Source organism: Haliotis asinina, chromosome 4 (genome assembly GCF_037392515.1).
Source record: "Haliotis asinina isolate JCU_RB_2024 chromosome 4, JCU_Hal_asi_v2, whole genome shotgun sequence".
Lineage (NCBI taxonomy): Eukaryota > Metazoa > Mollusca > Gastropoda > Lepetellida > Haliotidae > Haliotis > Haliotis asinina.
In genome coordinates this window covers 25,790,866-25,809,649 of record NC_090283.1, presented here as the reverse complement: position 1 = coordinate 25,809,649, position 18,784 = coordinate 25,790,866, and the positions used below count along the sequence as shown (strand labels likewise).

General features: G+C 39.9%; 1 protein-coding gene across 2 annotated transcripts; it reads right to left on the bottom strand.

Moving 5' to 3' along the window:
- Nucleotides 1–4,846: 4,846 nt before the first annotated feature.
- Nucleotides 4,847–17,356, bottom strand: LOC137281452 (uncharacterized oxidoreductase MexAM1_META1p0182-like). Of its 2 annotated transcripts, none has more exons than XM_067812686.1 (10): nucleotides 17,213–17,356; nucleotides 15,227–15,336; nucleotides 10,052–10,182; nucleotides 9,703–9,798; nucleotides 7,400–7,538; nucleotides 7,066–7,106; nucleotides 6,660–6,729; nucleotides 6,410–6,446; nucleotides 5,679–5,742; nucleotides 4,847–5,329 (listed from the first exon to the last, which is right to left on the bottom strand). In XM_067812686.1, the coding sequence occupies exons 1-10, from the start codon at nucleotides 17,338–17,340 to the stop codon at nucleotides 5,165–5,167; spliced, it is 981 nt and encodes a 326-aa protein (XP_067668787.1). In that variant the 5' UTR covers nucleotides 17,341–17,356; the 3' UTR covers nucleotides 4,847–5,164. The 2 variants fall into 2 exon arrangements, with proteins under 2 accessions (XP_067668787.1, XP_067668788.1); XM_067812687.1 differs by having other exon boundaries at nucleotides 17,188–17,235.
- Between the last annotated feature and the right edge of the window lie 1,428 nt (nucleotides 17,357–18,784).

The window sequence follows — 18,784 nt, the reverse complement described above, 5'->3', positions numbered from 1 at the left end:
AGGTAATGTAATCTAACAGTTGTCGACTCTCTCCAACCGGAACGTTTCAGCTTTGTTCTTAGTCATCTTTGCTATTTCTTTCTTTGATGCTTTTTTCGTTTGTTTTGTTTTGATCTTTTTTTCTGTATTTTGGCAGTGTGCGTGCGTATCCACTTGTTCGTGGGTCAAAAGCCACACGGTCTTACAACACACGTGTGTGAGTGAGTTAAAGATGTAACGTCACACCGGCAATATTTCAGTCAAATAGTGACGGGAACAAACTTAGTATATATTGTAAATGCCTGCCACGAAGAACAGTACATCATTAGCAATGTATCACATAATTTAATTTTAAAAAACTGATCATTTCCAATTCTAAAATGCAACTCGATATATTAACACTAAAACACGAGCTATCGACAGCCCACAACTAAAGCGCAGTCACCTTACTTGGGTTCATGGAGACTTACAATACCTCAAATTCCTGCACGAATCCCCAGCAGGATTCAATAACAAGCTTTTTAACCTTGCCAGTGTTCGTTGTTTCGGTCGTTATGAGTAGCCAAGTGGGGCAAGCGATCGAGTGCTATGCTGAAGACTCAAGGTTTGATTTGATTCCCCACATTAGCAAAACGTGGGAAGACTATTTCTGGTGTCCCCTGCAGGATAATGCTGGAATATAATAAATTCAGAGTAGAACAAAACTCAAGCACTCACTCTGATGTTTATATATATTGTGAAGGTTCTGTTGTTGATAGAGGGCATGCTGTTGGAGCTGTGGTTGTTTAGAATCGTACAGAAAAAGGTCTTCCCTCCACCCGGGACTGGCAGAATATAGGGCAATATTTACTGTTAAGAGGTCAGAAAGTGGTTTAGTTCAGTAGTTATTCGAGTTTGGTTAACGTCGGTTTCAAATGTATACCCGTGACTCAAATACTCAATAACACCCGGAAATTGGCAACACTTGATGTTTAACTCCTAATTGACGGATTACAGTCTGTGTGTCCTCCATCCATAGATCATTGAGGGCGATCGCAGTGCATGCGCAGTGTTTGGTGCTGGCTGGTTCTGGCGTCAAGGCTACACAGAAATGAGTTAAGACTGTAGTGACACCTTCTGTGCTCCAGTTTATGCGATTTTGCATAAAGCTTCAACAGTGAGTGGGTTAATATTACAGTCACATCGGCAATATCTCGGCCACATCTTATCGAAAGCAATTTATACAATACAAAAATGAAAACATTGTGAAGAGTTAAACCTGTCGACGATGGGCTGTAAAAATACTAGAGAATCACAGATATGAACATGAAAATAGCATATAAAGCTAAAACAGTGTAATTAAAGAGGATGCAATACAAAGCTTGTGAAAAAAAACTTGAAAAAAAACAAAGAACACTTGTGCTTTCATGTGATCTCTTTTTTGCCCTTCAGTATATACAGAGTGTCGTCATCTACCTAATGTTGCTGAGTGCGGTGTTAACAATATTCATGTACAACCACATAAAATACTGCCTAACACTTCTCAATATGAATATCCAGTTTACTCTTTATAAATCTGATTTCAATTATATTTTAAAGTCATATTCTAACATGGTTTCGCTAAAGATCCAAAGTCTGGCCTACTTCATTCCTAGAATATTGCTGAGCGCGGCGTTAAACAATATACATGGAAGTCAAATACTACCTGACACTTCTCAGTCTGTATGACCATCTTATGCTTTGTAGATCTGATTTCAGTTAAATTGGTATCAGATTCTAACATGCTTCACTTAAAGATCCAAAGTTTGGCTTGCAGTTACTTCACTCCTCTTCTAACTTGACTGGTGGAAACGTAACGCTTAAATGTTTCGAGAGGAAATATGTTCCAGGTCGACCCACAATTAAACAATGACAGAACAAGTTTCGCTTACTAAACTTGTGGACACAGTCCCACAATACGTCAGTGGAATGGCTCGCAACTAGTCAGCAACATCAGGATTTACTGTTATGAATTTACTGTGGTAGCGGAAATGCGACGTTCATATTGCGAAATATGGTTTACAGTAATGACAGATGTACATGTAATTAAGTTAGCGTACAGATGATGTGTAACACGAACGTAAACCGTCATCAAATTGTGTATCACTTGTTTTCCAGGCAACGTGTGTCTTAAAGTAGGGGCTAGGGTGGGGCAACACGTCAGTTAGCCCTGAATGAGGATTGTTAACTTAAGCTCAACTACCCCGTATCCTTTCTGTTTGTTTCTGGTTAAATAATCGTGGGGTACATTGAATTTGGCAATTCATCTTGCTCTAACTATGATAGTTCAGGCTCTAACTATAAAGTTCAAACCTGAACTTTACTACATTACACATAGAGGGATCAGACGTGAAGGAATTATGAACTCACTTGAAAATTACCGTTTTTTATCACTTTTACTCATTGACAAATCGCAGCAGGCCGAGAAAAGAATCCATATTACCAGGGATTTATGTAACTGTAGTGCTCGTATGAGGAAACTAAAGATATTGGATGGTCATTGATACACATATTCCGGTTCACAGGTTCACAGGTTCACGCCCGCTTCAGTCAGCGACCTAGGACCTGCACCAGATTATCATGGGCGTAAACGCGTAGGCACCGATGTTTTTGATACATTTAATTGTACCGTGTTTGAGAATAACGGTACCCTCCTGTAAGTGAGTGTGGGTAGTTTTAGCATGGGTAAACAGGTCCACAAGCAACTGCGTTATCATTTGTCTGTGTTTAGGTAAACACACGGGTTCAAGCCAGCTACAATCAGCGAGTACGTCATGGACATGCATGTGGAGGCACTAGTGTTAATAACCAGTGTTAATTGCACTGTATTTGATTGAAACGCAAGGTACTGTCTTGTGGGTGAATGTGGTTAGTTTTTAATTTATCAAATTATTTTCAAAACCTTTACTTTCTGAAGATGCTAGAAAACAAACTGACTAGAGATTTCCGGCAAAACAATACTATACAGGATGATATGCTGAGCCTTCTAACAATACATTGTATCAGAGAAAGGATTATACGTCTTGATGTAATGATCTGAACATACTGAGCATGCATCATATAAAACATACAAAAATTAGAATGTAATGAGGTGTTACATTTTGAAACCTGACATGTTCCTGTTTTCGCCCTTTGTAAAATACAGATGTGTGACAGTCGCTTTTTTGCTAATGAAATATGTTTGTTTCTTGACGTGAGTACACGTGGTACACGAAGACATTACCTGGACATGGGCGCATGCATAGATTACGTCCTGTGCTGATTTAGAGGATTGTTATGTTTTGTTTATATCATTTTGAGATCTCTGACACAACATCAAGATATAGGCATACGTTGGATGAAAGAGAGAACAAACATGCCAAATGACCGAAAGCTTTAGGCAAATGCACACACTGCACAGGAAGAGAATCACATGAGCATTTACACATACAGTTCAAACAACACATACCTAACACTACAACGTACCACCATGGTCACTAGTGTGCTGATCTACATTCAGTTGTTGGCAATATATGGACTGGTATCTATAGTTAGACTGTTTTAAAGCTAACTACTTGTTTTAAACTCGAATTTGTGATAATCTACTTATTTTACTGTCCTCCGTTGACGTTTATTTAACAATGTACCATTAATTACAGTGTACAAAATTAACCGCACTCGTCACGATATGGTTGAAATATTGCCTTTGTGACGATAAGTATTAACTCACTCACTCACCAGGACTCCTAAGCTGATGAATAACACTCACATCTCCAACGTCGTGGGTATTTCACTCAAAGCTGTTTGTGTTGGTCGTATAACCCTACCTAACCAGTTTGTATTATTGCAAAAACAACATCTAGGAAAAAGAATAAGAAAACAAAATCCAACCTAAACTACTCCATACTTCCACTCTCCTCTCCACTTCGGGCAAATGCAAAAATTCAAAATACATACAATTTAATATTTGCCGTAACTTTCGTTCAAAATCACCATCTATCGATCAAACCAAATACGCATCATGTCGGAAAGCGCACGTAAAATCTGACAGTCATCACTGAGAATGACAAGACGTTTCGTAGTGTATGGTTGCACCTCTGACAAGGATGCAGGCATACATTCACAATAAGAAGTTGACATATATACATCTTGCCGTTCCCGTGGTCTGAATGATGTGCTTTTATTTATAACTAGTCCTTCCAATCTGCACATGTACTCCTAAAACGCTTTGTTTCCCTCAATCATTGGATGTCAATCTCCAAGGAACATCATATGATCAATCTCTATTCATCGGACAGCCACTACACGAAACAGGTTATTGCCGCATTCTCATCCTTATGAAGTACCTATTCACATCGGAGTGGACTGGGACACATAGTCACAGTACTTTGTCCAAGTTCACTGCACGTTGCTGTACGAGCAACTATATGTTTGCGCGTATTGACGTGGCCACCATCTGGTCATATACTAACGGATTCGTGTGTTCTTTTAAGTGCACAGGGTTGTATTCTGTACACTAGGGTTTGTGACAACACGGAAAGTGTCTGCACACAAAATTCACAACAATGTTTTTACAAGCTCGCTGGATCACGATCCTGGTGCCTCAAACAGCTCGACCACCATGCCAGTAGAACAGAGACAGGGCACTGTCGTTGTTGGCTCACCAGATGTGACCGTGTGTGTTGAACAATAGTCTACCAAGCAAACAAGGAGGCTCACATATTCCTGTCCAGCAGTGATTTCACCACCTAAGCTCCAGTGCATCTCTAAGGTAGTAGTGGCTGAAAACTGCATATGTCTCTGTTGTTCTAAACTGAAAGCTGATCCTCCTGTGTTCATTTTTAACCAGACAAATAAAGCTTGAAACAGGTTTACAGGATATCCATCCATATATATTTATCTAACTACAATTAAGACAAAATGTTGCTGAATTTCTTCAAAGACTCTTTGTATTTATGATAGTAATAGTTCCTGCCATCGTATCCCAACTGTGTAGAGCGATGCTTATAATGTTGATCACTGGATAGTCTGGTGCAGACTGTTTTGCTTAAAATACTCCTTTTTCATGTTATTGAATCTTAGATTTTGAAAGCAATCTGTCAAACATGTATTTGTTACACTTTCGAATGTTCTTTAAACAATCTGCTAGTGATGGAGGCAGGTAAGCCTCTTGCGTCCATCAACATGTTCATGCAATTGCTGGTGTGGTCATTGTAAAACCACCATCGGCCCTGAAACTCTCCCCAGTTACAAAGCCTGCTTTATCCGAGGCGAGGAAGGCCACAATGTGACCCATTTCTTCCGGGGCACACGCTCGACCCATTGGCGTCGCTTTTATCATAGCTTTCTCCACCTGAAAAAGCAAGTGTCAATGAATGTGTGAAAGAATGATGTTTATCTGCTACAAACAGACAGTGCTCTAACTGCTTGAACTTTTACAAAGCCATGCCCCAGCCAGTAGTTTTTTGTTATAGGAGTTTGCTTTAAAGGGTCGGATGGTCACGGTTCGTACTCATTGTACACTGAACGTCATTTACCCGAAACGGCATGGCGTTGTTCATGCTATCATTTACACCGGGCCTAGATTTTCGAAGCTCCCTAAGAGTTAAGATAGTCGAAAGTGCCATACATCAGCGCTAAGAGAGCTTCGAAAATCTTGGCACAGGTGTCCAGGGTGGATGTGATGGGTTGGACGTACTTACCTCAGCAGCTTGTCCTTTGTCATCGACTATCCTTGAAATCATTTGACTGGGTACAATGCCCGGGCTGAAACAATGTAATGATCACAATGAAAAGGCTATTACACCACTACTAGTAAATATAGATAATAAATTGAATACAATAGCCAATTAACTCTATATGAACGTACATGGACTAACAGCAGGAAACCAAGTATAACATAATCATCTCCAACCCGGAACGTACAACACAACTTAAAAGATGGACGATTTTACTGATACACGGAACTAATTTAATGAGTGTGAGCTTCATTTGCAAGAATCTTGTACCGCACTTCCTTTCACATGTCTGATACATCTTCTGTGACACATGTTTAGCCGACTTCCAACAAACTACTTTCTTTTTGTCAGTCTCAACTGTCTGCGAGGTGTCCTGCAACCGGTATATGTGGGTGCGATGGTACTGTACTGTTGTAACATTTGTGAGATACTTGCGTACGTAGTACATGGTATTTTTCCATTACGTTCATTAAGCGTGCAACCAGACGGAATCATGATAACCCAAAATTCATTAAAAAAAGAAAAGAAAAAAAAGAAAAAAGAAAATATATAAGTACAACGAAAAGAAACGACACAATGCTTATTGAATCTCATATTAAACTGACCTAAATAAAAACTTAAGAAATATTCCATCGATAGCTCCATCTTTTTAACATCTACCGATACTGTGGTGTTATATGTTTACATGCACTTACTTGACTGTATTGACACGTACCCCCTTTGTTGCCAGTTCTGTAGAAAGAAAGTTTGTTTGCTGCTTAACAACTCTTACGGTCGAATGTGTCCACGAAATTTCGGATAAATGCCTTTTGCTTAATATAAAGTTAAATAATTTATATTGAGTGAGTACTTTGGGTTACCTGTACTTTGATATTGCACAGCAAATTGCAGGATCTAACATAAGTGAGCCACCCAAATGTTGTAAAAAAGGTTTCACAGACTAACCTTGGGCAAGGTAGCGTGTAAATGCCTCTAGGGCCACCTTCGACATAACGTAGACACCGCCACCTGGTGCCTGTACATATGATATGTTGAAACATCCTTAAATGATATACAAAAAACAACAGAAGGAGCCGGTAAATGCCTCTAGGGCCACCTTCGACATAACGTAGACACCGCCACCTGGTGCCTGTACATATGATATGTTGAAACATCCTTAAATGATATACAAAAAACAACAGAAGGAGCCGGTTCGTTTCTTTCATTTAGGTATCGAAAATGATTTATAACTTTAGTGTTTCTGAAAGGGGACTAATCTTATATCGCTACAACTAATACTTTCGTTACTCAGACAAGCACTTCAGTTATACAGGTTGTGAATTATTCTTGTACATGCTAACATCACACTCACAATAGTACTCGTGCCGGCGGTCGAAATATTGATCACGTTTCCTGAAAGAAAAATAATGTTTTGCCTAAAAGAATCCTAGTGACAATACTTATATAATATCTTCTGGGAGAAAGAAAGAAAATATCCCGTGTTCCACACCCATACACAGTGTGTAATAACTTTGTAAAATTATTAAACAGTTATATCTATCTTCAACGGGTGTGTAATAAAATGTTGTCTGTGAAACGAGAAACTGAATTACATGTGGCGAAACTAGCTTTTACCGGGAAATGCAGTGAACAATTGGTTGTGAGTGCAAATCCTGGGAATTATTTCGTTCAAAATCATTTCTAACCTTTGGATTCAATCAAATGCGGTATAGCTAATTGCGTCAGAAACAAAGGTGCCTCCACGTTTAAAGCCATCATTCTGTCGTACTGGTCTTTGGTAGCTGATTGTAGCGGACACAAGCTTGATATCCCAGCATTGTTCACCTAAACGCAGATGTATGATACATGTTTATTTGTTCACCTGAACAGAGACCCATAAACATGGTACAACCTATTGATTTGTGTTCTGAGAGACAGATAATTATGTTTTGTCTCTTTACATCCAATCACTCAGCGACACTTAAGCATAAAAATACAGTCATTTTGAATATGAAATAAATATAATTCACATACACGTTATTTATATAAAATATCATGACGTATACTGATAGTCCTATAGCAGGCCTTCACACGGTTAGGAACGGGCTGTTATGTAAAACATGAAACAGTTCGTGTGGAGATACAATTTCAAAACCCTCTAGCTCGCTACAACAGGACAAAAAAATTTCAGACCTAACGGTGTCGTATAAAAATAATTAAAAGTAAAAAGTTCATTTTTCTCCCATAATGATGACACAATTCAAACAATGGCTATGGTTAAAATGCAAGTTCTTGTAACGCCCTGTTTCAACCCTCAGTGGCACTACCCTAGCATTTAACAAAAATTGTTAGCATCCGAAAAGATGGTGTAATTCGACATGGGTCCATGCAGAAGAAAGTGATGGAAGTTGCCCCAGTCCGCAGTGATGTACCTACCATTGCAGCCTATTTATGTTGTACTGGCTAAATGTTTACATCTGTATCTGTGCTGTTTTAGTTGATTGTACTGCTCGTCATTGACAGGTTTTAAGAATCTAACCTTATGTATTATGGGTGTATGAATTGTTTTAGCTGATGTGATTACACATGTATACAATGTCTAAAGTCCAAATCTAATGCAGAAAGTCATATTATAGCATTCATTTAAGAGTAAATCTCAACTACTCCAAACTAAAACAAGCATAAATCCACAGGTAACAGGATATTCATGTGATGAGCTTATGGTTTCTTGTCAATAAGCTGAAATAGTTTTTCAAGTAGTTGCATTTTCCGCCGGTAGTGTGTTGTTGTAAACATGACATCCTGGAAATCAGATCGGCAGAAACAGGCCGTAGATACTGGTTTGTGGTGATGCCCGGAAACCCGCGTTTGTCCAGAGAGGCGATTCAGAATTGATGACTTTGGTACACGCATTTCACAGTATCACCACAGCATGAATCGTTGCTTATACTATCAACTATCACAGTATTTTCTAGATCTACAAATGTCATATGGATGTTCCATAACTGTTTCAAGCGACAAACAAGAAACAAATAAGATCAACATTTAAACAATATGTTTCGCTGAATGTGTGTGGTCCCTGCTCTATAATATACAGGCGGCCCTTCCAAAAGACACACTGCACAGATATGTTGACTTTTGTCTTACTAGAAATGTATAATACTTTATGGATGCCAACTTCTTTATTCTATGATGCGACATTTTGGTGTAGCGTCTTATACCGTTTTCAAACAAACCTCGAGGGTACATGAGCCCATGGCCTCCTCGTGACCAATGGACAACATATATTATACTTTTCTATTATCCATCAACTTCTAAAATGCCAACCAAAGATTTGTCTTACTGATTGTAGTGAAGGTTCCGACGGTATAAATACTCATGGCAATGGTTTATAACACCCCATTTCATGTGTTGTCGTGAAATGGTGATAGTCCTCGAAATATTTTAGATCATTTCCTGTTATTTTTCTGACTTTTCTTCTCGTGTTGGTGGTTCATGTTCGACTTTCAAGGATTGTATCATAAATTCACCCGGTCTTCAGATTGAAATCATAAACCATAAAATTCCATGGTTACATAACTCAGTCGTTCAAGACATTGAAAATCATTTCAGGCTTTTCTTAAGGTGGCCACTTGAAACCGCCATTAGTACGCTGTCACAGATGACAGACACTGCATACATGCCAATTAGTTGTGAGAAACAGATTCAACTTTGTTGTGTGTAATTTATCATTCAACTGATGGAATCATTTTGTATGGGACACAAAAATACGGAAGTAAAAAATCAGCTGAAGTTTTCATGAAGAAATTTGTTTATACACGAATCTTTGCTCATCCTGGCCATACACATGGGGTGTCGAACACGACTCGCGAATAGTTCACTTTGCTGTTGGCTTATGGAAATATAATAGAATAATTAGAAATTCTTTCTGAACCATTCAAATGTCACGTAATCACTCGCAATGAATACATATGCAGGCTTCTTTCTGTACTACTTGACGTACACTCACCAGAACATCTATTTTCCCGAACTTTTTCTTGGTTGACTCCACGAGAGTTTTTCTGAAAGCATCCTGTGTAATGTCACCGACGTTTGTAAGAACGTCCTAAAATAGAAAAGTGATCAACCATAAATAAATTATTACTTCAATATGATGTGATCTTTGATTTGGCATTGAGGACGGAGAGTAATTACTCTTTTGAGACATGATTGGAAACTGAATCATTTTGCATGTACTGATCACTTTTATAGCTTAAATGAATTTCTGCACCTTGGAAAACTTGGGCTTTGCTTTTATGTATGGAATAGTAACAAGTGGGTCTCATCAGATGTTGATTCCTATTTTGGTTTCTACTCACCTGACATCCCGCCTTCTTGCAGTCCTTGACCACTTCCTCCAAGTTCTTCAGGTTTCTACCAGTCAAGGACAGCTTGGCCCCTTCTTTCGAAAAAGCTAAAGCAATTCCTGCCCCAACTCCTGAACTGGAACCTGAAACAAAGATCATGTTTTGAATGTGCACACAATTCCACTTCCGTCTGGAATGTGTTCTTCTCTATCATTTTACTTGTGCATGTTTATCATTTATTGTAATTATTACATTAGTAATAAATATTTCCTGCCTGGGACCCGTGAAGATTCCGGGGTAGAATACGCCTTCAGCAACCCATGCCTGCCATAAAAGGCGACTATGTTTGTCGTAATAGGCCACTAACGGCGTCTGGTGGTCAGATTCGCTGACTTGGTTGACACATGTCATCGGTTCCCAGTTGCGCAGATCGATGCTCATGTATCCGTTGTTGATCAATGGATTGTCTGGTCCAGACTCGACTATTTACAGACCGCCGCCATATAGCTGGACTATTGCTGAGTACGACGTAAATCTAAACTCACTCACTCACTTATATGTTATAGAAGATCTGTGGTTTTACGTACACAAGGCATGTTATGACATAGATTTCAATGCCATATTCACCTTCTGGCATCTCGCTAAATTTAATTAATACTTATCGTAAAATGAACAACTAAAGACGAGTAACAATAACAACCACCAGTACTAAAAATATTGCATCAGTACTCACAGTGAATAGGAACGGGTTTAAAAAATAGACTGTTATAGGAAATGAACGTCAGACAACTACCGGAAGAGGTGTAAGAAACCGCAAGAGTTGCAATGTAAGCGTCGGCGGTAGCCTGACAAACAAGCCCAGCAAGCTTAAGTAGTTGCAGCAATTGATAGTAGTTATTTGCAATGAACGTCTGACATTATGAACAGGCCACAATATCGTCAAATGTCACCACTATCAGAAACATCACATCAACAATTCAACCAAACAACGTCACAGGCACCTTACACATCAGTAAAAGACTCATAAGGAACTCGGTCAAAATCAAACACCAACAGCCCCATAAATGACATCAGAACCAGGAACTGAAACAATATCAGCTGTACAAAAGAATGTGATCAGCACCACTCACTAGGAAAAGACTCCAGAAGTACCAATATAACAAACAGCAACAGCAACAGCAACAGCAACAACAACATTACACTTGTGTTTCCTTCTGCACACAAAATAATTTCTTTCCCAAACATAAAATACATGCCATTCATCTTCCACTTGAAAATGCACTTTGCTTTACATGATGAACAAAAATAAAATGCTCATATATACCACCTTCAAACCCTAATTGTAAATACAATTTTTATTTAAAAAAGTACATTCGTAACATACTAAGACCTTCCCCGAACAGTTAACTATTTTTAACATTTAAAAGATATTTTAATTTGCTATAATATAATATTTGCTTTTTGAACATTTGCGGTTTGACTGTACAGATGCATGCCAGGATTGAAATTGTTTATCATACAATATTTGCTTGAAAATACACTATCCACAAAAAGAAACGCATAGGCAATTTGTACTTTTAAAGATACATGTATATTAATTACCTATTGTGTTGAAACAATCGTCAAAATATGTAACAAACTGTTCATAATATGATTCTATACAAATGCACAAGTACAAAATACATTTTACCTGTAAAGGTTGATTTTGATGACATTTCTTTCGAGGATTAAAAAGGCATCCCCACTACGCAACAGAAATCACCTCCCGGGTGCAAAGAGTATTCATTGTCTGGCAATAAAAATCCAGATTACTTTCAAAAATTGGCATTCAGTTGGAAGGAGTTTCAAGGTCAAACCACCACGTCACGTCTTTAAAGAATGCATGCTGGAGATTACCAATATTCTGTTGCCAGGCGTCTGAATGTTGTCTGAGCAAGCTATCATGGTTTACAGGTAAAACAAATGACCGTCCTCGTACAGGTAGATCCCGAGTTACCACTGCAGCCCGAAATCGGTACATCCGAGTAATACAGTTGCATGATCGTACTGCCACGGGTGAGAGCACAGCAAACAGGGTGCCTGGACTTCAGAGGATATCCAGCCAAACTGTACCGAACAGGTTGAAAGAGACTGGTCTGACAGCCAGAAAGCCTGACGTCGTGGTCGTGCTAAGTCGTTACCATCGCGCTCAACGTCTCCGTTACTTAAAAGTAGCGGTTGCATAGATATTCCCTTCTTCTAAACTGGTGTACAATTTCATGTACTAAGAACTATTTGTGGACGAGTTATGCATGTTTGAAAATTTAAATTTTTCACAACAGATTTCTCGTGTATGCGCTTCTTTTTCGGATAATATGCTGAGTCAAAAAAGAAACTTCACATTCTTTCTTCAGGGCACTATAAAAGAACAGGTGAGTGAGGGAGTGAGTTATAGTTTTATGCCGCACTTAGCAATATTCAAGCTATATCACAGCGGTCTGTAAATAATCGAGTCTGGACCAGACAATCCAGTGACAAACAACATGAGCATCGATCTGCGCAATTGGGAACCGATGACATGTGTCAACCAAGTCGTCGAGCCTGACCACCCGGTCCCATTAGTCGCCTCTTACGACAAGCTGAGTCACCTTTAATGGCAAGCATGGGTTGCTACCCCGGGACCTTCACGCGTAATAAAAGAACAGGAGATGGTAAGATGGTTAAATTGTTATTAGTGTATGGCTGAGATCTCTGTGATGTAATCGATGCACTGACTGTGCCGCAATCAGTTCCATTAGGCTACACCGCCGTTCCAAAACAGAATGTCACTCGAATAACAATTCGAATGGGGATTGTCAGCCCGCACCGATATGGTCTGTGAGGACAGTCGATCTCTAAACATCTCAGCCCTGATTCATGTAGCCGGCAGAAATCTGTCACTTACGTCACGTGGGACGATTTGACGTTCTTCTGCTCATGGCGTCACATGTGGACGACCCGACCTTGGGCGATCAGAAGTGGTGCCTGTTTGTTGTAGACGACCTCGCAAAGTCATAAACAGTACGACAGCTGCATCCCATGTCTTTTCAATAACTGATCTTCTCGCTTGCAACATGCCAACGGCACGTTCACGTTGCACGTTTGACAATTGTGGCATCTAACGTACCATTAGAACTGTGGATTACAGGATTTTTTCAATTCTTGAGGCCCATGTAAACATGTGCAAATGAAGAAAACTTCGACACGAAGATCACGTGATCCACTGCACGTGCAAAACCTGATTTGGCATCAACGCACGACGAATGGATGGGATTGAGTATGTTTTGCTAACGTTTCTCTAGAGTCGAAAGATAGGGATCCCATTTAGGATATATAGATGTATCATCAGAGAAAAAATATTCATTGTTTTAAAAAGAAAATACATTTTTGACTCAGTGTATATTAACAAAAGCGTTTGTCGTTCATGAAATGCGACCTACATTGATTAAAAATTAAAGCATAAAATACTATTACCAGAAAATTATTACCCTGTTGGCCTGGGCTACTAAAATGTTTGATCCTTGCTCCAACCTCATGTATAACGGAAAAAGTAACGGAACCGGTGGAATGACAGTGAATGTGAAATTGCTCTGAATGTTCACGAAATCAAATTTGTGTGTGATGTTCACCATCTGATGTGTCCACCATGCTGCGCAACACATTTACGACACCTTGATGGCATACTGTTGATTAATTTCAGGATGGTTGCCCGTGGTATTGCCCGCCATATCTTCTGAAGACCTGGGTCAGGTTGACGGGTACGGGGTCCTTGGCGTACAACCTTCTACCGAGAATGTCCCTTAGATGTTCAATCGGGGACAGGTCTGGGGACTTAGAGGACCAGTCCAATGTCTGTATGCATTCTCATTCTCGTTGGAGAAGCTCTTTGGGCCCGATGTGGTCTGGCATTATCAACCTAAAATTCATAATTCCTCCCCATGATTCTAGGCAGTGGAGCCAATCTAAGGCAAAGCCCTGACTCATCTGAGAACATGTTGTAACGCCAATGGCCCAAAGCCCGTCCCTGATGTTGCATAGCCCATACCATTCTTTGGCGCCTATGGTGAGATGTAAGGGCAACACCCTTGAAAGGACACCTTGCTTTCAAGAGTCTTGATAGAGACGGTTTTTAACGGTTGAGTGTGAAATTCGTCGCCCATTAAGTGTACGGAATTCCCTATTGACAGCAGGAGCTGATTTGAACCTACCGCACAGGGCCATTAATGTAATGAGACGACCACACTTATTGTTCATTGAGATACTGCCTGGGAGGCATTTTCCAGCATGCGTCCAACTCTATTTCATTATTGATTGTTAGTTCTCCAATACGTTTACAGAAGTTAAGTACAGTAACGCAACCTTTCACTCAACGTTTGCTGCATTCAATTTCTTAGTTCCCTTATTTTTTGTCGATAGTATGTATAGAAACTCTAAAAGTACATCATGTTTCAAAGTATTAAATCTATGAGCGTGCAGTAAATTATATGCTTTATCTAATTTACCTCTGAACTAAGGACTGCAAGGAAAATATGTGATCAATATGAGAGTAATTAGCCTTCAAAAAAGCTTATGAGTCACTGATGATATTATGTGCATCCCCCTTGAAGGCGACTTTTGATAAAAGACATACATGACTTACAGTGCAATCATGTGAAAAGCGTATTTAATCATTTGGATGACTTTTTAAAACCTGACTTAAATTCAGGACAAATGATAATATCACACCAAGAATTGGGAAACCTGCTGCTATATACAATAGAATTAAAAAAGCTGACTAAGATATGGAATTTTAAGGTGTCTACCAGTCTTCAAGAATTGTAACGCTACAACATCTACTCCTTGAGTGTGTGTGTGTGTGTGTGTGTATACATACACAACTTCCAGTGAGTTAGAAGATTAAGGTGCTGTGGAGATCTACACGTGCTTCATTTAGGGCTTTAGCAATGCAGAGAGGCCTAGGTAGAAGACATAATGGTGCAGTTCAGGGACTGTGAGCCAGGTTAGGAGTAACCTCCCTTGTCTTTATTAGCTAAATATATACAATAAACCTCATCGTATGCTGTTCAGAGTCAGAAGCACACCCTGAAAGATCATTACTAGCTCACGATGCTGGTGAATTCAAATACATGAAATGCAGATCCTTGATGTGCAAATAATTAACAATCTCACCTGTAATGATAGCAACCAATCCTCTCAGCGCCATTTCAACAGCAGTGACTAGTTCAGCCGGTGTGTTGCAATACCTGTAATACCTTGCACACCAACAGATGACTGTGTATCTACAACGAGAACAGGCGAAGTTATATATAGCACTGTAAACGCATGCGCACACTTGCTTGCACCTTTACACCCTGTGTTATGATGCAACGTCTTATTTCACTCGGCAGTGCATGTCTATTCAGACAATGACTTGCAATAACCTCCAGTGTGACAAATAGATCCTACGCATTCGTCTTCTGTTACCTATAGTATCTCTTCGCCTGTCCCTACCTTCTGTTATTCATAATATATCTCTATCCTACTTTCTGTTACCCATGGTACATCTACATCCTACTCTATCTGCATCCGACGTTTTCGTATCCATGTGACCCATGAAGGTCCCGGGGTAGAATAGGCCTTCAGCTCATGTTTGCCGTAAAAGGCGACTCAGCTTGTCGTAAGAGGCGACTTACGGGATCGGGTGGTCAGGCTCGCTGACTTGGTTGGCACATGTCATTGGTTCCCAATTGCGCAGATCGATGCTCATGTTGTTGATCACTGGATTGTCTGGTCCAGACTCGATTATTTACAGACCGCTGCCATATGGCTGGGAAATTGCTGAGTGCGGCGTAAAACTAAACTCACTCACTCACTCGTATCTTCACTTTCTGTTATTCATGGTACATCAACATCCGACTTTCTCTTTCCCATAGTTATTCTACAATGCCGGTTTTCAGTAAGTTATTGAGTCTTGACCAAGCAGTCAAGTGTTTCACATCATGACCATCGATCTACGAAGATGGGATTCATTGGCATGTATCCAGATATTGTAGCCTCCTTCGACAAGTAAGTTACGCTTTAGATCAGTCCTAACGGACATCTGTCATGCATGCTAGATCTACGCACATCGAATTTCAGCGACATTAGACATTAAGTCAACCAGATACTATCTACACAGGATATGTTTGACAACACACTTCAATACTCGGACTAAAATCATGGCATATCACTTACGTTCTAGACCTTTCAACCATTACACACACATGCGCGCGCACACACACACACATATATATGCATATATGTGTATGTGAATGTATATGTGTATATGTGGCTATTTATCTATCCATCTATCTATCTATCCACACAGAGTTATATGCACATACACACACACGCACACACACACACACACAGAGAGAGAGAGAGAGAGAGAGAGAGAGAGAGAGAGAGAGAGAGAGAGAGAGAGAGAGAGAGAGAGAGAGAGAGAGAGAGGTGCATGGATTCGTTTTGTAGCCTAACATTAAACATTAAACCCAAGCGTTTGACTGAGTTTGTTGCGCCTGGGGCACGGCGACCTCGAGCTATCTCGCACTAGCGTGTTATCACTGTGAATGACTCATTTCTGGGACATTGGCTTTTCATGAACTTTCGAGATAAGGTCAGAAAATGTAATTACATTCATGTGGAGTCAACTGATGTCATGTGTCCATGCAAACCATGTCCAGTAAATCGTGTAGATGTTGCAAGTATTGGGATGCAGTAACAGTAGAATAAATGCTTCTCTTTTGATGTGCAACACATGGCAGGTAACCTTTCACGATGAGAGCGATGGTAGTCAATGACGACCGAGATCGTGATCACTTTAGAAAATACTATTGCACTTCTGCGAGCCGAGTCATACATATTTCTCACACTCTGACAATAATTATCCAGAAAATATTGAAATATATAGCCAGATGTCACATCACTCCATTGGTATAGCTTACATGACACAATCTTACATATGACTGAAAGATTCAGTAAAATGACTTATTCACAATACATGCCTTATAAACGCTTATTTAAACAGTAGTAATGTTAATACCATTGTTTATGAAGTAAGCGAAAATGACATATTAAGCCATAGAACTGAGAAAAATATATCGGATGCGTACATGTACACTTTAGTTAAACACTCACTGTATCAATAGGAAACACCGTACAAATTTTCTCGCTAGGTGGCGTGGGTGTACTAGAAGCGCGAAGCCGGAAGCCAGCTTCCATAGTTGCCCTCGTATCGGTGATAAGGTCGACAGTGGTGTGAACATGCCGAGATACTCTTCTGGGAAAGAGTCCCGCCCGTGCACACACACGCACGCACACACACATGCACGCACGCATGCACACGCACACACATACACACACACTTTTGTAGTAAGAAATGCGGTCCCGGGGTTAATTCCCCGATGTAATATTCTAAAAAAGGGGCGCTGCTATCAATTTGTGGGGGGTTATAGGGTTTAATGGGGGTTTAGAAGGTTGAGGATAATACTGAACAAGTGAAGGGAGGGGCGGTGATTAAAAATAAAACGCCTTTGTCCTTCTACTTTCTGCTCATCTCTTCTCGACACCTGCAACTTCTTGCGACTTAACATACTACTTTCATACATATATGTGTATGTGGTGTAAACATTCAACTGAACTACATGACTAACAATTTCAACTAAGGCTGAAAGAAATGACGAAATGCTCGAGAGTCTTCCGTCTTACCTCAGTGCTACTGTGACAGGTCATCGACAGTGCGGAACTTAATGTATTTAGACGCTGGTTTGTAGGCTTACGCGTGGGTTGTATTGTATTTATTTACGGTGTCATTTCAGAAGTTTCGCTGGCTCCAAGGGGCCATGAGGGTGGAGAGTTCATGAGATCGAACCTCATTTCCCGTTTATTTTATTTTCCGTTACCGTGTTGACATGGAGGTAGTGAGTGTGTGAGTTAATATTTAACGTCACATCGGCAATATTTCAGCCATATCGTGACGTGAACATTTAAATGGAATATATGTATATAGTATTCCCAGAAATTATTGAGAATCATGTTGCGTCATGTAACTCATTACGTTTATTAACTTCTGGCGTTTTACTTACATAAACATGTTAAAACATCATCCTTTTACAGTCTCAGTCTTGTTTTAGTACTTTGTTAGACCTCCTTGCTCAGCAATGCATGCCTGAATATGCCTAGGCACACTACCCATCAAAGTTTGTAGGTAATCGTGTGACAGGGTATCCCAATATTGGACCACCTCGGCCTTCATATCTTCAATATTTCTCAGTCCCTTTTGGTTTATTCTGTCCTTCATGACTCCCCACACATTCTCAATTGGGTTTAGGTCTGGGCTGTAACTGGGCCAGTCTAAAACTTGAACATTTCCGCCCGACATCCACTGTTTTGTGTAGCGCGCAGTGTGTTTTGGGTCATTATCATGCTGGAAAATCCAATCATCTTCATACAATGTTTGTGCTGTCGGAAGAAGGTGACCATTTAGAATGTCAACGTATCTTTCTTTTGTCAAGTTTCCCGTGAAAACACACAATGGCGTCACTCCGCGAGCCGATATGCCACCCCACATGTGAAACTTCGGGCTAGGTTTTGGTCGCTGGTAGATAGGTTTGACAGTATCTTTGGTCCAAATTTTCACACAATTAGGGAAAAGTCAAACAGAACTTTCATCCGAAAAGAAAACATATCCCAACCTTGATTTTCATGAGC